This window comes from Haliotis cracherodii, unplaced genomic scaffold, assembly GCF_022045235.1.
Source record: "Haliotis cracherodii isolate W230 unplaced genomic scaffold, xgHalCrac1.p SCAF_5, whole genome shotgun sequence".
NCBI classification, from domain to species: domain Eukaryota; kingdom Metazoa; phylum Mollusca; class Gastropoda; order Lepetellida; family Haliotidae; genus Haliotis; species Haliotis cracherodii.
In genome coordinates, this window is record NW_027266308.1 from 39,006,336 (window position 1) to 39,029,660 (window position 23,325).

At 39.7% G+C, this 23,325-nt stretch overlaps 1 protein-coding gene across 2 annotated transcripts in view; it reads right to left on the bottom strand.

The window, feature by feature from the left end:
* Nucleotides 1–435: 435 nt before the first annotated feature.
* LOC139442953 (DNA mismatch repair protein Mlh3-like) overlaps nt 436–23,325 on the bottom strand; it is a 32,674-nt gene continuing 9,784 nt past the window's right edge. For both annotated transcript variants that reach the window (XM_071223877.1, XM_071223878.1), the window contains 11 exons: nt 10,131–10,292; nt 9,621–9,688; nt 8,286–8,390; nt 7,010–7,079; nt 6,344–6,415; nt 5,806–5,940; nt 5,015–5,145; nt 4,511–4,534; nt 3,755–3,833; nt 3,374–3,531; nt 436–703 (listed from right to left, as the gene is read on the bottom strand). In XM_071223877.1, the coding sequence (XP_071079978.1) occupies nt 647–703; nt 3,374–3,531; nt 3,755–3,833; nt 4,511–4,534; nt 5,015–5,145; nt 5,806–5,940; nt 6,344–6,415; nt 7,010–7,079; nt 8,286–8,390; nt 9,621–9,688; nt 10,131–10,292 (1,061 nt within the window). In that variant the 3' untranslated portion in view covers nt 436–646. The remainder of the gene's footprint in view (nt 704–3,373; nt 3,532–3,754; nt 3,834–4,510; nt 4,535–5,014; nt 5,146–5,805; nt 5,941–6,343; nt 6,416–7,009; nt 7,080–8,285; nt 8,391–9,620; nt 9,689–10,130; nt 10,293–23,325) is intronic.

The following is a 23,325-nucleotide window of genomic DNA, read 5'->3' on the forward strand; positions in this document are numbered from 1 at the left end:
TCAGACATATTGCAGCTGCCTGTTATCATGTCTGGGTAAGGAAAACGAATGGTTGACAGCATGAGCAACAATCCATCCTGTTTGGGCATAATAACACTCAGCTTGATCACACATTGTCAGCTCTTATTACAAAAAATGAAATATGATTCTGCCCCAGGAGGCAGAATCCACACAGAGAATATACTTGATACAGATGCATGACATACACTTCAAGATGTTTTCAAAATACCTGTTTATCTACCTCACTTCATATAATCACAACAAATTCATGCAATAAAGTTTTAAACAAAATGACATTGCATAGTAAGCTGAAGGAAAATAACTTACACTGGGGCAGATAGGGTCATCAATGGAACAAGGAGAGTAATGGGTCTAGGCTAATATAACCATGACAACAAGTTGAGTCCTGTGTATAGTTTCTTTAATCAGAAGTGCATTCATAAAAATCATAATGCATTTTCAACAGCTTATCACAGAGTTCTAGTAATCATCAGGCCATTAGATTCTGGTGACATGAATGACAAATCAAATCACTAACACTGAACAAAGGTAAAATAAAATCCTCAAAATAGTTATCACAGATTGATTGCAGCAAACTTATTTTTTGCAAGATAAAATTATATCAAATAAACAAGTCTTCCTCAGTTCATTGATGGATGGAGAGATGCCTGGATATTTTCCACAAGCTTGGACGTTTGGTTTTCTGCAACGAGATAAAATATTAGTTAAGACAATGATAAAAGTGCAAATGTGCTGTATCTGTGTTGATTTCAACATAAATGAGAACTTTCTACCATACTGATGTCATCAGGACACTCATGTACAGTGGTGTAATGATTGGTCAAACTATTCATGCATTGTTTACAACAGATCAGTGACAAGGTAAACTAAGAATGTGTGCAAAAACTTGCAAAAACAGAAGCCCCTTAACTACCTCTGGTGGGACTTTAGCTTGAAGCTTCTGTAGGCCGAGTAGAGGCTGACACAGACCTACCTCTGGTGGGACTTTAGCTTGAAGCTGCTGTAGGCCGAGTAGAGGCTGACACAGACCTACCTCTGGTGGGACTTTAGCTTGAAGCTGCTGTAGGCTGAGTAGAGGCTGACACAGACCTACCTCTGGTGGGACTTTAGCTTGAAGCTGCTGTGGGCTGAGTAGAGGCTGACACAGACCTACCTCTGGTGGGACTTTAGCTTGAAGCTGCTGTAGGCCGAGTACAGGCTGACACAGACCTACCTCTGGTGGGACTTTAGCTTGAAGCTGCTGTAGGCCGAGTAGAGGCTGACACAGACCTACCTCTGGTGGGACTTTAGCTTGAAGCTTCTGTAGGCCGAGTACAGGCTGACACAGACCTACCTCTGGTGGGACTTTAGCTTGAAGCTGCTGTAGGCCGAGTACAGGCTGACACAGACCTACCTCTGGTGGGACTTTAGCTTGAAGCTGCTGTAGGCCGAGTACAGGCTGACACAGACCTACCTCTGGTGGGACTTTAGCTTGAAGCTGCTGTAGGCCGAGTAGAGGCTGACACAGACCTACCTCTGGTGGGACTTTAGCTTGAAGCTGCTGTGGGCCGAGTAGAGGCTGACACAGACCTACCTCTGGTGGGACTTTAGCTTGAAGCTGCTGTAGGCCGAGTAGAGGCTGACACAGACCTACCTCTGGTGGGACTTTAGCTTGAAGCTGCTGTGGGCCGAGTAGAGGCTGACACAGACCTACCTCTGGTGGGACTTTAGCTTGAAGCTTCTGTAGGCCGAGTAGAGGCTGACACAGACCTACCTCTGGTGGGACTTTAGCTTGAAGCTGCTGTAGGCCGAGTAGAGGCTGACACAGACCTACCTCTGGTGGGACTTTAGCTTGAAGCTGCTGTAGGCTGAGTAGAGGCTGACACAGACCTACCTCTGGTGGGACTTTAGCTTGAAGCTGCTGTGGGCTGAGTAGAGGCTGACACAGACCTACCTCTGGTGGGACTTTAGCTTGAAGCTGCTGTAGGCCGAGTACAGGCTGACACAGACCTACCTCTGGTGGGACTTTAGCTTGAAGCTGCTGTAGGCCGAGTAGAGGCTGACACAGACCTACCTCTGGTGGGACTTTAGCTTGAAGCTTCTGTAGGCCGAGTACAGGCTGACACAGACCTACCTCTGGTGGGACTTTAGCTTGAAGCTGCTGTAGGCCGAGTACAGGCTGACACAGACCTACCTCTGGTGGGACTTTAGCTTGAAGCTGCTGTAGGCCGAGTACGGGCTGACACAGACCTACCTCTGGTGGGACTTTAGCTTGAAGCTGCTGTAGGCCGAGTAGAGGCTGACACAGACCTACCTCTGGTGGGACTTTAGCTTGAAGCTGCTGTGGGCCGAGTAGAGGCTGACACAGACCTACCTCTGGTGGGACTTTAGCTTGAAGCTGCTGTAGGCCGAGTAGAGGCTGACACAGACCTACCTCTGGTGGGACTTTAGCTTGAAGCTGCTGTGGGCCGAGTAGAGGCTGACACAGACCTACCTCTGGTGGGACTTTAGCTTGAAGCTTCTGTAGGCCGAGTAGAGGCTGACACAGACCTACCTCTGGTGGGACTTTAGCTTGAAGCTGCTGTGGGCCGAGTAGAGGCTGACACAGACCTACCTCTGGTGGGACTTTAGCTTGAAGCTTCTGTAGGCCGAGTAGAGGCTGACACAGACCTACCTCTGGTGGGACTTTAGCTTGAAGCTTCTGTAGGCCGAGTAGAGGCTGACAAAGACCTACCTCTGGTGGGACTTTAGCTGCTGTAGGCCGAGTAGAGGCTGACACAGACCTACCTCTGGTGGGACTTTAGCTTGAAGCTTCTGTAGGCCGAGTAGAGGCTGACACAGACCTACCTCTGGTGGGACTTTAGCTTGAAGCTTCTGTAGGCCGAGTAGAGGCTGACACAGACCTACCTCTGGTGGGACTTTAGCTGCTGTAGGCCGAGTAGAGGCTGACACAGACCTACCTCTGGTGGGACTTTAGCTTGAAGCTTCTGTAGGCCGAGTAGAGGCTGACACAGACCTACCTCTGGTGGGACTTTAGCTTGAAGCTTCTGTAGGCCGAGTAGAGGCTGACACAGACCTACCTCTGGTGGGACTTTAGCTGCTGTAGGCCGAGTAGAGGCTGACACAGACCTACCTCTGGTGGGACTTTAGCTTGAAGCTGCTGTAGGCCGAGTACAGGCTGACACAGACCTACCTCTGGTGGGACTTTAGCTTGAAGCTTCTGTAGGCCGAGTAGAGGCTGACACAGACCTACCTCTGGTGGGACTTTAGCTTGAAGCTGCTGTAGGCCGAGTACCGGCTGACCAAGACCTACCACTGGGGTGACTTTAGCTTGAAGCTGCTGTGGGCTGAGTAGAGACTGACACAGACCTACCTCTGGTGGTACTTTAGCTTGAAGCTGCTGTAGGCTGAGTAGAGGCATGACAGATGGTCGACCATGTGCACACTGGAACGGAAGGTCACACTCAGACAGCGACTCCAGGAGTTCTCTACACTGGGACAAAGTCAAGCTGTCTCCAAACTTGATAGCCCCTAGAACGGTATTTGAGAACAAATTTACAACTTCTGTAATAACATTGATTGAAAATATTTAAATAGATATCTCTGTCATGAGGGAAAAGAACAGAGTTATGCAAAACATATTTTCCAAACCTAGATGACTTGGAGAATACTAGGCACAGGAAGTTTTCAGAAGCCAAACATTTATCTCACTAACAAAAGTGCAATCATTATGTTCGACCAACAGTGTTCTTACCATGACAGGCCTGAGAGCACAGCACCTTGTGAATTGCTTGTGGCAGTCGACTCCGAGCTCCTCCCATCATCTTCAGCACCTTCCAATGAGAAGCATGAGTGAGTTATGTTGTTCAAGCTGTAGTCAGCAACATTCAAGTCAAATCAAAGCAGCCTGTAAATACTTGAGTTTGGACAAGCCAAAGCCTGTGACTGATAGCATGAGCAATGATCAACATGGTAACACAGTATCAGCCAGAAAGCCACCTGATCCTCCTCTTAGTCAGCTCTTACAAGCACTGGGTACCTTGGACCTAATCTGCCCTTGAACTCATTCAACAAAGCCATCTTAGCACTACAACAAACTGTGCTGAACTACAAGAACTATGGGTGTTGTGACAGTCAAAGCAGTAAGATGACTTTGTGGCCAGGTGTCTTCCCAATATAGTTACCAACATCACGACATGGCAGCTAGATCAGGAGTCAGCCCCACTTGTCAGACCCATGTCCTGGACATGTATCCCCTTGGTGAAACCCATACACATGGATATGGTGCTGATAAACCCAGGAGCTTAGTTTGTGCAAATGTGAACCCACCATCAGCATATCCTGGCACAACTAAGGGAAGCAACATACCCAAAAAATATATATAGTTCTCTTGAATAATCATTGGGAATTGTCAAAAATCCAATCCTACAATGGAACAATTAATTCACTGTGATTGGTACGCAAAGGTTTGAAACTATGGCAAAATAAAAAGAACAAAACATGTTCATACCTCCAGATGGTCTTTGATAAGGCTCTGGAATAGGAAAAGGAGACAGTGTACAAATATTTAACAGATACATTTTGTCTTTACATACATTTTGTGGATTGTCCCAAAACTAAATTTCTAAATTACATTTATGACTTTCTGTGAATTCAAACTACTAAAACTGACATGAAACAGAAACTGTACAAGCAAAGATGGTGCCAACTTGATGGTACTGTGGCTATCAGAGAGTTGTCTCCCTTTTCCTATGTGCACAAACAAAACCTGTTGCTAAAATAGCTCTATGTTATTCTACACAAGATTAGGCTTCACACATTATAACTATTTACAGACACCTTGGTCTCCAGCATGACAAGATCATGCTTTAACCACAAGACTAATACATATCAGTATGATATAGTATGACATCTAAAACATAAAGGGACCTAACATACTTTAGAACACAGTGTACAAGGATAATATATATCGGTGAATCTTCAATTTATGCAAAATCCAAAATTTGGAGCACACCTCTACAATGTCCATGACAACCGATTCTCTCCCTCTGCGAACTTCATTTGCCTCTCTCTCAACCAGACACGCAGGGATGGAGTGGATGTTGAGCGAATTCCGGGACGAGCCGTTGATGGTAAAAGTTACACCTAAAAAATACAGTTCATTGATGCAACAAATGACATTACAATTTCACCACTCCGATTCTTGTCAGGTGTTAATAGTCTTACTTGTGTACAGTTCAACCCCACACTCAAGAATAGCCCAGGTATATGATTTTCTGTCTCTTAGAGGGAGAGAATCGGTTGCCACACTCAGCAATATTCCAGCTATATCATGGCGGTCTGTAAATAATCATGTCTGGACCAGACAATCCAGTGATTGACATCACAAGCATCGATCCACGCAATAGGGACACGATGACATGCATCAACCAAGTCAGCGAGCCTGCCAGGTATATGATGGCTGCCTGTTAATAATTGAGTCAGACAGCCAGTGATCGATATTATGATCATCTTTGTTGTTATCCCATGCCATTGGAATGATGACACACAATCTACTAAGTCACAGAGCCCAACCACCCAATCCAATCAATGCCCCATACAACAAGAACAGGTTCCTGAAAATGTATTCTACCCTAGAATCCCAACAGGTATAACAAATGTGAAATTCAATTGGGAAAAAAAGTTAAGATCAGTGTGTTTTGTTCTGTCGTACTGCATGTTCTATTTCAAATATTCAGCATGGTTTCCCTTAGTTACTTCTACATACTTCTTGGTAGCAAATAACAGATCAGTGCAAGAATGTACCTATCCTCTTGAATTCATCCCTGAAAGATTTGATCAGACGAACATTCTCTTCTGTGAAGGTCAAGGTCCTAGGAGGCGACACCTGGCTGGGTTTGATTGAGCAGTCAGTCACGTCAGCACTGTTCACATAGATATCTGCAAAATGTCACATGTATTACTATGAGGTGCACCAACACTGCTACAAAATAGCTTCATTTCTTTAATAAGATATTCACTGGAACCTTGGTGGTCCAGAATATTACCATTAGGAATGGCAAAAACTAAACAAAAATACAAAAATATTCCATACCTTTTTTTTTGTTTATCTGTATTATTTCGTTGGCAACTGTCCAGATTAACAAGGTTTCACTGTACATTATTTAATAACATTCAGTTCTATAGACAAGCTGTCTTCAATAAAATCATACATGGTCCATTTGGATGATTAGTTTTTATCTGATAACCACATTTGTTGGTTGATATCTGATGATAACAAAGTGTATTGGTAAAACATTCCTCCCACTGGCAGATGTTCAAAGGGAGGTAAATCCTGCCTCACCTTCTGTCAGCTGTTCAAGACGTACTCTCTCATGAGCTGCATGTTGGTCGAACAACACGATCAGATCTGGAGCTGAAATCAATTGCAAAAAATAACCTTAGACACTGATACACACATCTGGATGACAATTAATCAGAAGCTAATGTGAATTACTTTCTATATATTCCAATTACAGCACACACTTCAAGCATATTAGGCCCGCCTCCGTGGTCTAGCATTCGCCCGTGGTACTTGTTGTTACCCTGTCTGGCACTCAGCATTAATGGGCTAAAACAAGGACTGGTTGGATCGGATTGAGTGGGGTATTCATGTTTAAGTGCAGCATGGTATCTCAATGGGCTTGCACTATAAATCGGCATCAGTTCGGACTAGTACAAGCAGCCACACAAGTGCAATCTTGAACACGACATTAAACCCCATTTCCCCTCACCTCAAGCATACTAACCATCTATGCTGTGTTATGCATGAAGTGAGAGTGAGTATTGTTTTACGCGGCTTTAAACAATATTTAAGTAATATCATGGCGGGGGACACCAGAGATGGGCTTCACACAATGTTACGCTGTTGGGAATCGAACCCTGGTCTTCTGCATGACGAGCGAACACTTCAACCACTACGCTACCCCACCACCCCTAATCAACAGGAAACACATGACACAAGACAAACCTTTTGAAGTATTCTGTTCCTCAGTCTTGAGGACACAGGCAATGAACTTGTTGTCGACTTGACCCAGGACCTGAAACACATGAAAGTAAACTTACTTCATGAAAAACATCAAAATAAAACTTTGATATTAAAAGTCTAAAATTTAATGCAGACCAGACTCAATTTGCAGTACAAGAAAGTGTGATTCCATTTCCTCAAACACCATTTCTCTGTCTGCTCTTTCAAAAATAAACTAGAATGTGTTTTTACTCCTAAAAACAGATGTCTCGCCTCTCCTTTCATTTGTTGGTTACATGAGTTCAAGTTGTTACTCAAGGCTGTTTCACACAGGGAGCTTTAGTGGAGGGAAAGCTGTAGATCCCTTGCCTTGGGAAGGCGGTAACTGACAAGCACAGCTGGGAGGGCTGTAGATTCCAGCCATGTAGTTGCAACACTCATGCTAGCGTTTAGTTAAATTGATCGACAAGTTCACTTTCTCAACTTTAAAGCATGTTAACTATCTTATAGCCAGTATATATAAGAATATGTGTATATTTCATATAAATCTAAAATGTTTTTGTATGAGTGTTAATGGAAGGAAACTGACCATGTACCACAGATGAGTTTTGACAGTAGAGTTAGTTTCAGGTGTTGTGTTATATTTGTTCTAACCATAATGTTAAACAGGTTATCCGGGGCATTCTATCTTATCTATGAAGCAATAATTTTGTGACCTACACCAAGGAAGCTCCTACATTCAATATCTGCTAAATCCTGTGTACACTGTGGGGGACACTTCATACACAATTATATCTTTTATGGATAACAACTATAGCATGTGTATAGAGCACAGAGCTCCAGATAACTTTTGGAGAAATTGAGTTTTTTACTCTTAGGTTTCTATTTTAATTGGGTTATTACATTTTTCATTGGGTAACCAATATTTTTTCACTCATCTATTCATCACTCTACTGGGCATTTCCCCAAATAAGTGAAAATTTTAAGATTTAAAAAAATGAAATAATGTTTTAGATGTTTTTAACTGTTCTAAATAAATAGGCTTGACTTGGAAAGTAAATTCCCTCGTATTTGTGTTTGGGAAACTAGGTCCTTTGTATGCATGCTGAAAATGCTTCATTGGGTATTTACGCAAGCTGTTTTCATACATTTGAGTTTTTCATTTAATGCATGCTTTTCTGTACGTATGTTATTTGAAAGGAATTGGGTCTTGAACATGTTTTGGGGTGTATTTTACGCAAATACGCTGCTTGTCTGTAGCTCTGGAGCAGTGTTGTACCTGGAAGCTCTTCAGCATGGTCTTGGTGAACTTGGTAGGGTAGAGAGACTTGAAGGACCTAGTTCCTGCTCTACTCATATGAGCCACCTCAGCTGTTAAACACGACTGAAAAACAAACGGTGACTGTTACGTTTGTTTGTTGTGTAGCATGTTTAAGATCATGCTCAGTGATATTCCTGCTGTATGATTGCTATCTGTATTATGAGCAACGACCCAACCCGGTGGCTACGATGACACAATCAACCATGTCACTGAGTCTTACCACCTGATCCATTATATTGCCTCTTATGACCAGGGCCCTATTCCACAACGCGATCTTAGCCCTATGATGATCGTAACTCCCATACTTTAACATTGGCTTACACCACTCGTAGCACTACGATTGCTCTGTGGAAAGGGGCCCAGGTTGCAAGAGACCTATTCTAACCCGGAATCCCCAGACGACACACACAATAAATCACTGAATATAGACCTTCAGTATTCTCTGTACTTCTAATCTCCTGACAGTCATGCTGACAGCGTTAGAAATAGGCACCAGTCCCGTAGTCCTTGCCAAACTGCCCAATAGGTAAAGTATCACAATAACTAGCATAGATTTACCATCATTTAGGGTTTTGCTATATCATAGTATATGTTATCATTATAAGGACTAGTGGTAGAAAAATGTTAGTGTCTACTGCTGGTTGACATGTGGTGCAAGGTCATGTACAAGCCATTTTGGACATTTAAACCCACCAAAACCTGCAGTAATTAGGTGGCATGAAAATGACTATCATACCATGATATGATATAATACTGGTAATCAATAACACTTGTGTAAATGAAACATTGCCACAGCACTTGACTTTCAGTGAGCGTGGTCAAGGGAGCTAAAAATCTGTACATTTACTAAACAATGTCAAAACCCCATAAACTTACGTACTTCTTCTTAAGACATGTCAGATGATGGCAAGTGGTGTTACAAACACTTCATACTATAAACGTGACAATAAGTGAGTTAGTGTGTGTCTCAATAACTAAACTTTTGTGTAATTTACCCATCCTAACATAGACATAGTTATGCAGGGATGTGAGTGAGTGAGTGAGTGAGTATGGTTTTATGCCGCTTTTAGCACTATTCCAGCAATATCACGGCGGGAGACACCAGAAATTGGCTTCACACATTATACCCATGTCAGGAATTGAACCCGGGTCTTCGGCCTGACGAGCAAACTCTTTAACCACTAGGCCACCCGACCGCCCCATGCAGGGATGTGGGAAGGATGGGCATGGCTAATATTCTGAAGAACAAGTCACAGATTTTTGGCCCCTGTACACAATTGAAGGTTGTCCCACCTGCTGTGGAACTTCCATCACAGGGTTATTCCAGGAAGAAAACAGATCCTCCAGTGAATGCTGCTCATCTGAAAGAAACACAATTAACATGAACAAACACTTGATACATAATAAGGCATGACATGAGTAAATGTCAGGTGAACTTTCACTGCCCAATCAAATTGAAGGGTGAGTGGGTTCTTGACCCAATCAGATGTCAGCTGTCTAAACTGATTTGGCTTCATCTCCATACCACCTCTATTTCTGAATTTCTGTCTTAAGAAAAGACATTCAGTGTCAGGACAAATTAGATATCCATATGACCCTGTTGGCCGGCGAGATATTTAGTGTTCTTTTCAACATCAGCTTGCCCTGTGAGCAAGTGGAAGACTCTTCCTCAAGCCTTGTGACCACACCTTGTCTGGCAGTAACAGAGGGATGTCAAGTCTTCTAACATGACTAACACCAAAACTACACTGCTGATATGACAGCTCAGGTTTAATCTTGTTGAGGAATATGTTACTGTCTTACCTTGTTGAGCCTTGTCCTTTCCAGTTGATGGGGGTTTTCGCCACTTGACCTGATCATCACTGGTTTCTGCCACCAGATGGCAGTCCAACAAGTTCTGCAGTTTCTGTCTGTCAGATGGTGACAGGGGTACAGGGTCATCTCTCACAATCAAGGTTCCTGTTCCTGCAAATGAAAAAAGTTGTATATATGTAATAACAGAGGATTCAAGTCTTAAATGGCATTTAGAAGTGATACACATAAGGAAGTGAACATATGGATGTCAACTTCCTTATTATGAGGAACACAACGTTTCGGAGTATTAACTATTATACTAATAATACAGCAGTTTGCAGACATTTCCAGAAGTTTACATAATACAGACATCCATAAATTCTCTTCCTTAATAGAGGACTGACTGATGGAGTGTGTCAAGAAGTCTGATGGCTCTCTTGGCATTAATGGGTGTACAAACCTATGCACAGAGCTACAGAAGCTCACCTTAAACCTATTCAGTAAGTGAGTAAGGTTTTACGCCGCTTTTAGCAATATTCCATCAATATCATGGCGCGGGACACCAGAAATTGGCTTCACACATTATACCCATGTGGGGAATATAACCTGGGTCTTCTGCGTGACGAACAAACACTTTAACCACAAGGCTACCCGACCGCCCCTAAACCTATTCAGTGACATAAAACTGGAGTGGTAAGAATGTGCTATTTGTGTTACAACCATAGTACCTAACACTTGGAAATGATGCAGTCAGTATTCACTGATAGTTTTCAATTTATCTGAACATATTGTGAGACTATTTGATGTTTGGGACATTAGAACATGTTACAAACTGGCAAAGTCGTTATGATTATTACCCTTGTGACTATCTGCTTTTCTTTGCTTCAATACACCATTAAAACTTCTGTATCATTTACATAATTAACATAGATATTTGAATGAATCCAAAGTAGAGTATTAACTAAAGCAACAGCACTTAGGAAGGGTGTATTCATACAAAGCAGAAATAATTCCAGCATTCATATGAATGTTATCATGCACCTTGGGAAACTTATAATCAGTACTGCTTAACTGCAGCCTCCAAGCATACCAAAAATCATAATTTGAGTGACAACATATGACAGTTTTCAAAAGTGAAGTAAGACGCATGTTCTTACATTTTAGCATTAATAACTAAGCAGATTCCTCATCAATTAATTTTCTGTCAGGTGAGTTTATCCGTTAGATGATGTTTTTCCATCAGCAGGTTTCACTCCACTGCTATAATTGCATGATGTGGTGTCATCAGGCATATCGATCAAGCCATCAAATGACTACTCACAAGCTGTTGTACTAATGCCAAGCAGCATAGATACAGTTTGTGTCTACAATATCATTGTAAATGGTCTATGCTAGATAAATCTGTTCACTGTGACAAATTAATTCCTACACCTGGTGATTCTTGTCACATCTGCTGAGCCAGCTGTAGCCAGTCTTGTCCACTACTAAATAACACCACAATAAACATGATAAGTCCATGGCTGTTAACGTTATCGTTTTCACATATTCACACCCTGAATTCTCCATGTTTGCTCTAACTATTCGCTCAAGCATGTAGGATTACAAAATCAGGGTGAATTCAGAAAACATTGTTCAGATTCGCTGAAGCATTTATTGAGGAGAGACGGCAGTATGAGACATAGACTGGCAAGCCTCTAGAGTATCAAATATCAAAAGGTCGGCTGCAAACAATAAATTGTGTGTGTGCTGTAACTGATATGAAAATTGCTATGGAGCTGCCAAGATTCCGCCACGTGTCTGCCCATCCAATATATTAACACACCATCATCAGCCTGACATGGTATCAATGGTATAATATTGCTGACCTTAAAATTGGAGATCATGTGCATCAACAACTCTATTTACAAATATTATATGCTCATAACATGCACATACAATCTTTAGTGCACATATCAATATCAAATGAAACATTCATTCGAGAGTACAGATTACAGCTTATAAATAGCTCAGTGTGCATGGTTAAGGGACCAGTCATTACCCATAATAGAAGAAGTCCTGACATCTTCATCCATACACGTCGTATGTGTACTTCATAACTGTTAAGTTTGATACACTACTGTATGTAGTTTTGTGGTTCTGACTCTCCATATCATGTATATTATGTATAAATGTTTGGCAATGTTTCTAATTCCTGCCCTATAGCATATTCCCATAAAAATGAAACAGCACATTTTTTATAAATTTTATTTCTGTTAGAATATAATCAGATCAATCTTTTACAGCAAAATGATCATCTTATTTTGCTGATGACCCTTTCCAGAAATGTTTATGTTTTCTCAGACCCAGTTACATGCACTATTCAATTTGACTTTACCCCATCCTCGTACAAGTCAGAAAATGACTGGTCCCTAAAAGGGGAATACCCTAAACGTGTCGCCATCTTTGCATTTCCCACGCGATAAAGGGAAGATATAATCATCTGAATGGGCATAAAGCACTCCACACGAAAGCTAAATGTATCTAAAAGTAGGGTACATTACAAACGGAAAGGTGTGGGGCGTCCATCCCACTCATTCTGTGCTTGTGTGAGTCGAAATCGACCCCAGACAGACAGTCCCTTGCAAGATGCCAAGTCATCGAAGTCTGTCTATGGTTCAAATGGCTCTTTTCCAAGCTGGGAAAATATAACACTTGCTCCACAATTACCAAAGGATCGTAAGTGGCATGTTCAATTTATTTGCTCAGTGAGTGATTTGCATGTTGTGGAATATGCAACCAAATACCTATCTCATAGTGGTTACAGTTGTGTGGAGCTTGATAGCTATACTCTAGCAGGGAAAACAGAGCCAGAACTTATTGATGAATTTACATCAAAGTCCTTATGGAATATTGTCATTGCATCTAGGAGCATGATTGAAGACAAGCTGGGATTCCAGATAGGTTTAGCTGTTGATCTTGCTAGACATCTTGGCAGGAGAAATGTCATTGTGATTCACACTGAGGATAACATGGATGACGCTATCCCAGCTCTACTCCTTCCATTCAAGAAAGTAAAGAGGCATAAGAGGGACTGGCTGGCTCATCTTGCCTCCATCATAAGTAAACCTCCCGAAGCATTCCTGCAGGCAGGGGAGAGTCTCGGAGATGATAACCACTTAGATGTTGAGCATGACAGAAAGCGAATACTGAGAATTGAGGACAATCGTTCCCATTCAGATGATCACCTGCGTGCTAAGCGTCTACAACTCCTCCAGAAAACACCTTTCAATGGAGACAGAGCTGGAGCTCAACTTCAGAGTGAAATGAGAAAACGTATCAAGTATCCCATGAAAAAGGAGATAACCATGGCAACAGGAGGTCTTATCCCTTCACCCAGTTAAAAGTAAAGCGCCCATAAAACATGGTTATACACACCTTGACCATGGCAACACCTGGTGTATGTTAGTGGAGAAGAAATATACCAAGGTCAACCTAAGGTTGTAATGATTTGACAATGCTCTGCTGCACAACACACTTTGCTAGTTACATCATGTACATGATACAATAGTTTTTCAGTCTATTTTTGTATTAGAATGATTAGTGATATCAAGGACATCCATGAGTCTTTGATGACAATTGTTATTTAATTCTTTCATATTTTTGTTAACACCCACCTAGAATCAGTACAGAGATAGTAACCTAGTCGGAGCAACCCAAATATGTATTTGGGCATTATTCAAGCATCTTTTATGTATGGGTTGGAAAAAAATACCAGTAGATAGACTGGTATCCTACCTGACAAAGTGTTGTGATTCACTTACAGTGTGATGCATTAAGCAACTACCAGCATACTGACAAACAGCACTATCATCATGATTCAACAAATACAGGACATTCCATCTGGATTTCGGAACGAGTCCTTGTTGACGTGTCTATGGTGTTTGTATGTTACTGTACATGGTGTAATTACAAATAGGCTTAGGGAAAAACAAAAGTATAGACATGTTGTAGTGTATATGAACTCTTGTGTAAACTAGTCTTCTAACATGTGTCCTACCTCCTTCAATGCTTGTCATCATTGTGATATTCAAGTTGTCAAAAAATGTACCGACAGTTTATTACTGAAGTAAAAAAACATGTTCATGATGTACAATGAACATAATACTGTAGTATGTTTAACTTTTCATTTATGAGAGTTGAAATCCGTAAACATATTTTCTTTAATAGTATTGCCTTTATTATTACGGTCATTGTCCTAAAATACGCTATTTGAAGGGTCCGTGGCCTAAATGCAAATGTCTGATTGGGATTTTAAATTTTCCAGACCCCTGGTTATAATGAACTCAAAGGGACCACTTATTTTAGTTCGTAATAACCGTAGTTCGTTATAAGCATACATACAGCATATATACAAGAAATGACCGGGACTAAAATATAAGTTTGTTATATCCGTCAGTTCGTTATAAGCGTGTTTGTTATAACCATAGTTTACTGTATCTGAAAACAGCAGTTTTTTTTGTATTCTGACAACTTAAAACTGAACTGTTCACCACAAACATAATACCACACAGTGTGAACATAAGAGCACACTTGTGTGTTTTACTTGCTTTACAGATCCGACAACTGTGCTAAAAATGAGGAGGAAATAACATTCTGAAATTGTCTCTCTTTTTAATGGAGCCGGTAAGCTGATCATGCCGATAGGGTATTGCACCAGAGTTTGAAATATAATAAATTACCAGGCTGCCCTCAGGACCCACTGGTTTTAGAAGCTGCAGGTCCTGACTAAACTTTTCAGGCCCGCATTAAAACAATTGCAGCTAATCATGCTAATTGTGACAAATAAATTGACAAGTAATTTTACTACAGGCCTTGTTGACTCATAGGCGGTTATTTGGCACACTGTATTACACTCAAAAATATATTCTAAACAAGGACCCACTATAAAAAAATTTGACATTAATAAACAAACAAACAAGATTTGAGTGTAGAAACACAAAGAAGCTCGACAGGTATTTTCCTGTAAAAAATCTGCAAGTAAAAGGACAGGTGTGGCCTTATCAGCTGCAGAACTGAATAGACGCTTCCAAAACACTGCCTGAATGGCCAAATATACTCTTTTTTAAAATCTGAAATGGGTTTTTTAATCATGTTTTTTGCCTATTTTGTTCCCACCTACTTGTCTACCCACCTATTTGCCTACCGACCAGGATCTTTCACAAAACAGTCTTTAAACCAGAACCACAAAAAGTCCGACCAAAGTACATCATTGTATCACGCCTGTGTCAAACTAATGATGGGCTGTGACCATGGTAACAATGGCAGTATCAGTAACACATATCCCAAAGGATACTTTATTTCATTGTTCCTTCTTTTGGGCTTCAACTGCATGATTCATAAAAGATGTGATAAAGCTGTTACATAGATACTCCCCATCACCATCCCCCACATCACTACTTACTGCTGATTATGTGTGGTTGATATGGGATCAACAGTATCTTGTGTGCATGGTTACTGACATATATCTTTGGCCAAATTAGTTAGTGAGTGGGTTCGGTCTAATGCTGCTTTGACGTGTATTTAGGCAATGTCATGGCATGTCCTAGATGTTTAAACTTTAGTGACAAACCAAGGATCATAATCAGAGGGAATCTTGGAGAGGGAGTTGTACACCCGCTACAGGATGGTGGCAAGTCTGTGGAACACAACTCCTGTCAGCATTGTTGACAGTGCTATCATAGTTTGCATTCTAGTCATGGAGAATTAGTCATTGGCATCATGAAAGAAGGCAGTTCATGCCTCTCTCTCTCTCTCTCTCTCTCTCTCTCTCTCTCTCTCTCTCTCTCTCTCTCTCTCTCTCTCTCTCTCTCTCTCTCTCTCTCTCTCTCTCTCTCTCTCTCTCTCTCTCTCTCTCTCTCATATAGTCATGTATTACCAAAGAATGATTAATAAATTTATCAAATCAAAATTTAATACAATAAAGTATGACGGTTAATTTACCATGTTTATAGCTGAAATCACTTGATAAAATATTATTTGAGTTGAAATAAATCTTTTAAAATGTATGCATGATAACATCACTGACAGTGACAGTCTGGAAAAGAGAGGTTTCCACATTAACAGGTTGAGGACTATTACTGTATTCACTGTATTAGAAATGATTTAAATCTTTGTTCATATATTAGGAAGAAAACAATGCATGAAATGCATACTGACATCATGTTGTGTTTATGGCATCTATGCATTATTCATAATCTATCATGTCCATGATATCTGAGTATTACTTGTTTTTTTATGTTTTACTTGTAATTGTATTCATTTGGTGACAGATGTGTTTTTGAACCCACCCAGTCATGTTATTGAAGCTGCTTTATTCATGTTTATGCAAATTAATAATATTGCATAGGTAGTACACAGTAGTATACAAATCAGATTATATATGAAAATTGTACAGCTTGAACTGCTTATTTATATACCGTACTTGACGTAATAAGCCCGCTCTAATAAGCGCCCACGGCGATATTTGCTAATATATTGGCTAGTGAACAATCCCAATTAGCACCCCTTCCAATTGATCAATGTACACAAGACTTATTTATTCGTGCATAATACACAATTGTGTGTTATATGCACCCTTAATTATGGGCAATTTAATTCTGGATTTACGATTCTACAACTCTGTTTTTTTCACCAAAATAATATTCTAATAAGAGCCCCCTATTTCTAATTTTGAGAATGCCCTTGGTGCTTATTACGGCGAATACGGTAATTGATTTTCATCACTTGTTCACCCAATACACACATTGATGAATTTCACTTGCAATATTACTCATATGAGTAGAAATTTCATGTGTAATAACATTCCGATATTTGCATATGTGCATTTTAGCAATTCTTTATGCTGCTTGCTCAGTTGGAGCCATCACAGTGATTCATTGAGAAAATTTGATATGACATCATACATTTTTCATGACATCACAAATGGATCTCCACAATAGGCTTCCTTCAGTAAAGTTTCTCTGTAGGGTTGACATTTTGTACGTGTAACTGCATTTTCTCTTTTAAAATGTCACTGAGTAATATAAAGAACGACCTACTTGAAACTCGGAACGACAGATTTTTTGTCCCTTGTGAATGAATGCCCCCGCCTTACTAACATCAATCAGTCACTCAGGACAGATAATACGTAATTCCATGTAGTTTGTTGGTTGTCATGGTTATTCTCTAATTATCAGCAAAGTCAAAACCAATGGTAAATAGTGGTCAGTCATGGATTTTTTAAAAGGGGGGTGCATAATTAAGATATATTTATTGTCTTTGGTGGTAATTTATACAGAAATAAAGATTTTTTTCGAAATAAAAAGTATCCGCCCATGTCGGTATCTGAATGAAGCAATAAACATGACAACATCAACATCAACATCATCATCATCATCATCATCATCATGCACCCAGCCGCTATTCAATAAGGGGGTGTCACGACACGCCTTGTTCACATATCGATACATATCACGAGAAATGATCATGATACAACATGTATACTTAATTTGTGCTGTTTATGCAAGAAATACTCACGGTTTCATGTGGCCCAGCAAACAAGAGGTTGCTGTTAACCAGTTTGTGTCTAACTCACAGTTATGCAATCCGATGTCACGTCTTGTTTCATGACAGGCGGTAAGTAACACCAACAGGAGTAGTTATGAAGACGAGTTTTGGGGGAAATGATCAATATTACTTTGTGGAAATCGATACAGAACCAAACCATGAATTGATACATCAGTAGGCATATCATGTATCGTACTGTGCGGTGTAAATTTGTGAATTGTGACACCCCTTTTAGTCAATCACAGCATGATAATTTATCAATTATTAATTATTTTTTATGGCATTTCAGTTTACCACCTGTTACCACAACCAGCACAATCTGGTCAATTATTTGTGATAAAACAGATTTCTGTCTGATGAAGTCAGTTCTGGGAGTTGGTACTTTATGGTTTTGGGTTAAATCTTCATGAGCATGATATTAATGCAAGAAACATGAGTGTTCTTTGCTCACAGAACACAGTGACATGTTTTGAAGTCCTTATATACTACTCAAAAGAAGTTAAAGAACACTCGTTTCTTTCATAGCCTGGCATGGCAGATAATATATGCTAGAATTATGAAAGGATTGGGTGTCCTTTAACTTCTTTTGAGTAGTATATAAGTATATACAGGATAAGCCTGCACATACGCACGCATGCATGCAACCACGCATCACAATTGCACATTAATTTAATGACTTCTGTTACTTCATGGTAACTAAAACAGTTTTTCACATGAAGTATTAATAAACTGAGTGCTGCTTTATCAGAAGTTACAACTTGAACATTAATATATGTCAAACAACCTGCTACAATTTCTACATTTGTAGTTTATAGCTAAAAGATGAAAATATGGTTGCATTTTTCTTTGTGTAACACAAGAAAGTGCTCGGTCGACCTGGTTAATGTTGCTTGTTCTGACCAGCTGCTAATCATGATTTGAGAAATAAAAGATTGTGATACCACATGTTGCAATGTTACTTGTTTCCTTTATTTATGGAAACCGGGTCTGTGGTCAAGTTGATCGAGAGCCAGCCCCTTAGAGGTGATTTCATCCCTAGCTGCATCATACCAAGAGACATTAAAAGAAGGTACTTGTAGTTACTCTGGTTGGTGCTCGACATGAAGCAGTGTTAGAAATTGGCGCTAGGTCTGTAGTCCTTGCCAAACTGTCAAAAGTTAACGTACCATACGGTCTAGTAGAAATTTGCCATTTTTTTAGGGTTTTGCTTTATGTTATCATCATCACGATCATAAGGACCAGTGGACTAAAAATGTTAATTTCTACCACTGACCAAGGGTATAAAACAACGACTGGGTATCCATCTTACCGGGACCGCACATTTAAAAGCCCCTCGTTATTTAACCCATTGGCTTAAAAATGAAAAAAATAATACCATTTTAAGCACATTGGCTTAAATTTCATTGAACAAGAGTAAAAAATCATTAATTCTAAAAATCCCTTAATAGCAAAAGGCAACAGTTGACAACCTGATCTTTGTGTGTCCAAAGTTTTATGAAAAATACTTATTAGTTTCAGAGATATGGTCTGGACAAACACACCACTATGAACAGAGTCAAAATCAAACTTGTTGCCATGGAAACAGGAAAAAATAAATTTTATTAAAATTTCATTATAATTCCAAAATAGCAAAAGGCACCAATAGCACATTTCTATACATGCTATATGGCCAATTTGCACCAACATTGCACCTTAAGGGCTGTTAGAGGTTTCCACATTAACAAAAAAAAACCTAATGTTGGTGATATTCTGGATACAGAGAGTGAGAATTTAAACGCATATGACAGACACGCATAACTGCTATATTCTTTTGTTGTTACTTTTTGTAGCTGTCGTGCCAATTAGAGAGAGAGAGAGAGAGAGAGAGAGAGAGAGAGAGAGAGAGAGAGAGAGAGAGAGAGAGAGAGATTAGGACAATGAATAAGAGTCATCAGGAGATGACATATCCCCCTGTTCTGGAGTTTGGCTACTTGTACCTCATTTTGGCTCATTGCCATTGAATATGTTCAGTTCAGTGAGGCAAAAAATACGCTGTTCAGTATTTTTCAACAACCCAAATCATCAAAATGCACCAGTTCACCACTAGAGTGATCTGTTTCATCTACATATATTCAACAGTTTTGGAGTTCGGTTCAGGAATGGAACACTGCCCTCATTTTCAGTAAAGTTCAACTTGTCATCTTGAAAAAAATAAAAAATATGTTTCAACAAGAAATATTGTTGAGCGGTTTAGGAGTTCTGTTGAGTTCTGTTGCGGAAACAAAAATGGACGAACAGACAGACAGACATGCTGATCGCTATATCATGTTTTGAAACAAGAAATTTACCATCTATTATAAACATAACAATGATTACACATGCTGATCATTGAGCACATATTGTGCTACACATACTGACATGTTTGACTGCATTACCATGTCACACCCTGACATCAGGTCACCCCACAACTATACATATTTCAATATAATTCATGCATGAAAAAACACATTCCGTGAAGATAGCTCAGTTCCTGTATGCCAGTACTACTGCCAGTACCACCACACAACATGTAATAAAAGAAATATCAGTACCAAGGCTTGGAGAGTTCAATGTCATTTCAAACAAAAATTAATGACTTATACATGATGTGTTGCTTAAAATAACTCTAAATAAATACATCAGCTGTTCGCCACCACAAGCCGGCAGGCATCCTGACACCAGTCAGCCATATTGGCCAAGGCCATTCTTTTACCGGGCAAAAGTTTTGATGGATGAAATGAAGGAAGAAATCAAGATTCCTGCACTATTTCAAGGCAAGCACGTACATGTAGAAAACATGAAAAGGCAAGATTTGTTCAGAAGCTGACATTAACAAAGCTTGACTAGATAACACATGCACGGGTAACCGACTCACGTAATTGACAACCAAGGAGGCGTGTAATATATTCAAAGATGCCTTTCATGCAGCTACCCTACGGGAAGGACTTCCATGTCCATTTCATCTGTGAGGACAAAGATCTGGACTATATCCAGCCAGCAGTAAACCACCTACGCCATCAAGGGTATCAGTGTATTGATTTGTCAGAAGCTCCACATGGTGGTAAAACGGATGTCTACTACTTTGATCGATTCACAAGCAGGTCCATGTGGAATGTGCTCGTGGTGTCGTCAGTGACTACAGACAAGCTAATGTTTCAGCAGCATGTGGCTATCAACACTGCACGGTGGAACAGAACAGCAAATATTGTTGTTTTACACGCACAGAAAAATTTGGAAAACTTCCTGTCACCATTACTCTGTTCATTTCAACAAGTGTTCCATGATGAAAACTGGATTTCCAATCTCACAAGCGTCATTTCTAAAAGTCCAGCTCATTTCAAGCATCTTGAGAAAAGGTGTTTCGATGAGAGACACAAGGGAATTGTCGATTATCTGAACATAAATCACGGTGAAGGTTTGGACCGGTTGTGGAAATCAGATGAAATTGAACGTGTTAGGCGTTTTGAAAAAAAGCGTCGCCCAATTTTAACATCTATTCAGATCTTGTATCAAAAGAGGAAAAGTATCAAGCGGCCAAGACTATAGGAATGTTCCAAAATGGTGGTGTATCCCTGGCTTGTGGTGCTTACAACAGTAACAATGGTAACATCCCAATACCATCATACATTTCCTCAGAGTATTTTCCTCCAAAGTATTTTCATGAAGCTGGATTTGATCATAAAAATCATCACCTGTATTGTTTGAGTGAGACATTTGTCCCTTTGAACATGTTGAACCGTGTGAGCACTAGAAAAAGTGAACAGTTACCACTTTACCATTTATTTGTAAACTGACCGATAATCCCTGGGATCAGGATTTTGAAGAAGTAAATATTCTTTGAGATGAGCCAAGCTAATAATGTGCTGGAATCATCTCTGGAGCCATTAGTGATATTTTGGAGCTTCTAATTACATGGCAAATTCTGGGTAAACCTTAACTGACATTAATCATGTTCAACTGAAACAATTTGTGGTATTACTCCACGCTAGCATGGTCAGGTATACCATAAATGTACCCTGCGTGTATTCCGGGGCAGTAAACGTCACCAGTACCTAGTACTTGTCAGAGTGACTAAAATGAGTGATCCTGATCAAACATTGTTGTGAAACAACCCTGCACATCAAACATGTCAGTAGCATATGTTTGAGTTGACATGTAATACAAAGGGTTAGAAATTAATTTATATTTTCACTTGTCCGCACAAATGATTTGTTGCAGACTTGCCATCTACAGGATAGTAAAAGGTGTAGTCCAAAAGGAAATGTCACTAGAGCTTCCTGAATGTTGCTAGTCTGTATTCATTTTTCATGCATAGAACGTGTAGAAAGTTGCCATATCCATGAATGGTACAGTGTTTTGAGAAAACATATGTAAATATTTTTTATTCTTAAAATGTCTTGTTTATTTGTAAGCACTATGTGCCATTCATGCTCAAAAAAGACCAAAATACTTAAAAAGAATATTACCAAAGAAGATGTCTACACACACAGACGAATTTTAGTGTAAGGACAGCATTTTGCAAAAGCAGATTTGCAAAGAGATTATCAAAAACCTGCGATACCAATATTTATCATTGTTTATTTATGCATCATAATTTTCATCTTTATCATGCTATATCATCATGATCAATCATATCATATTTATATTATGTATATTTCAATATTAATTATTTATAAATAAATTAAGTTTTGTTGTTTACTTTGCATGTTATTAGATATCATTTATCATCATAGTGTCTTTGCTGGCTTTACTGACTTATTTTATTGGTCCATGGATGTGATAATACTTTATATAACCATGATTACAGGGTTCATTATGTTAATATTTTTTTTTTTATTGACTGGTTTCCACCCATTTTAATCAAAAGAAGAAAGTTACTTTTAAATAATTCTGAGAAACATAAACATGATAAACAGTGATAAACATGATAAAGATACTGCATTTTTGACAACACAGTCTGTACCAAGAAGAATAGAATAGAATATTTAACAGTGGTTGTCAAAATAAAATATATATCTCATCTGCTGACATTCTGTACGGCTTATTGTTGCATTTCGGCTCCCTATATACCATAATATAGCTTGTTGTAACCAAGTCTGCTCACATGAATACAAACTAGCTTGTAGTAGCGGTGTAATGCTAAGTCATCACTGTGCCAGCTGTGTGATGTAACATGTAAGAGGTGAATAACTTGGGATGCTGCTGACTGTGGAGAAAACAAAAGTTCAAACATGGTCACTGACAGTTAAGGGGAGATAACTTGCTGCAAGAGTCCTTTGTAGTCAGTTAACAGCTGTTAACAACAGTGCATCATTGTGATGTCACGCCTGGACAACATGGACAAGGCAATCAAAAAGGTTTCATCTAGTTTTCTACAGTTGTACACCAACCATGCTAACACTAAGTGACTTCAACCAAAATCAATAAGATAAGGTTGTTATAAAAACATTGGAATTGAAGAAAACCCCAGTTCATCCAAAACAGATGACGAAATACTGCTATAAAAATCAAAATAAAACAGCTCATTCTTATCTGATTTACTGTCTTGTTCTTGAGTCTCCAGAAACTTAACTGGTGCACATGGCATATGAAGTCGAGTATG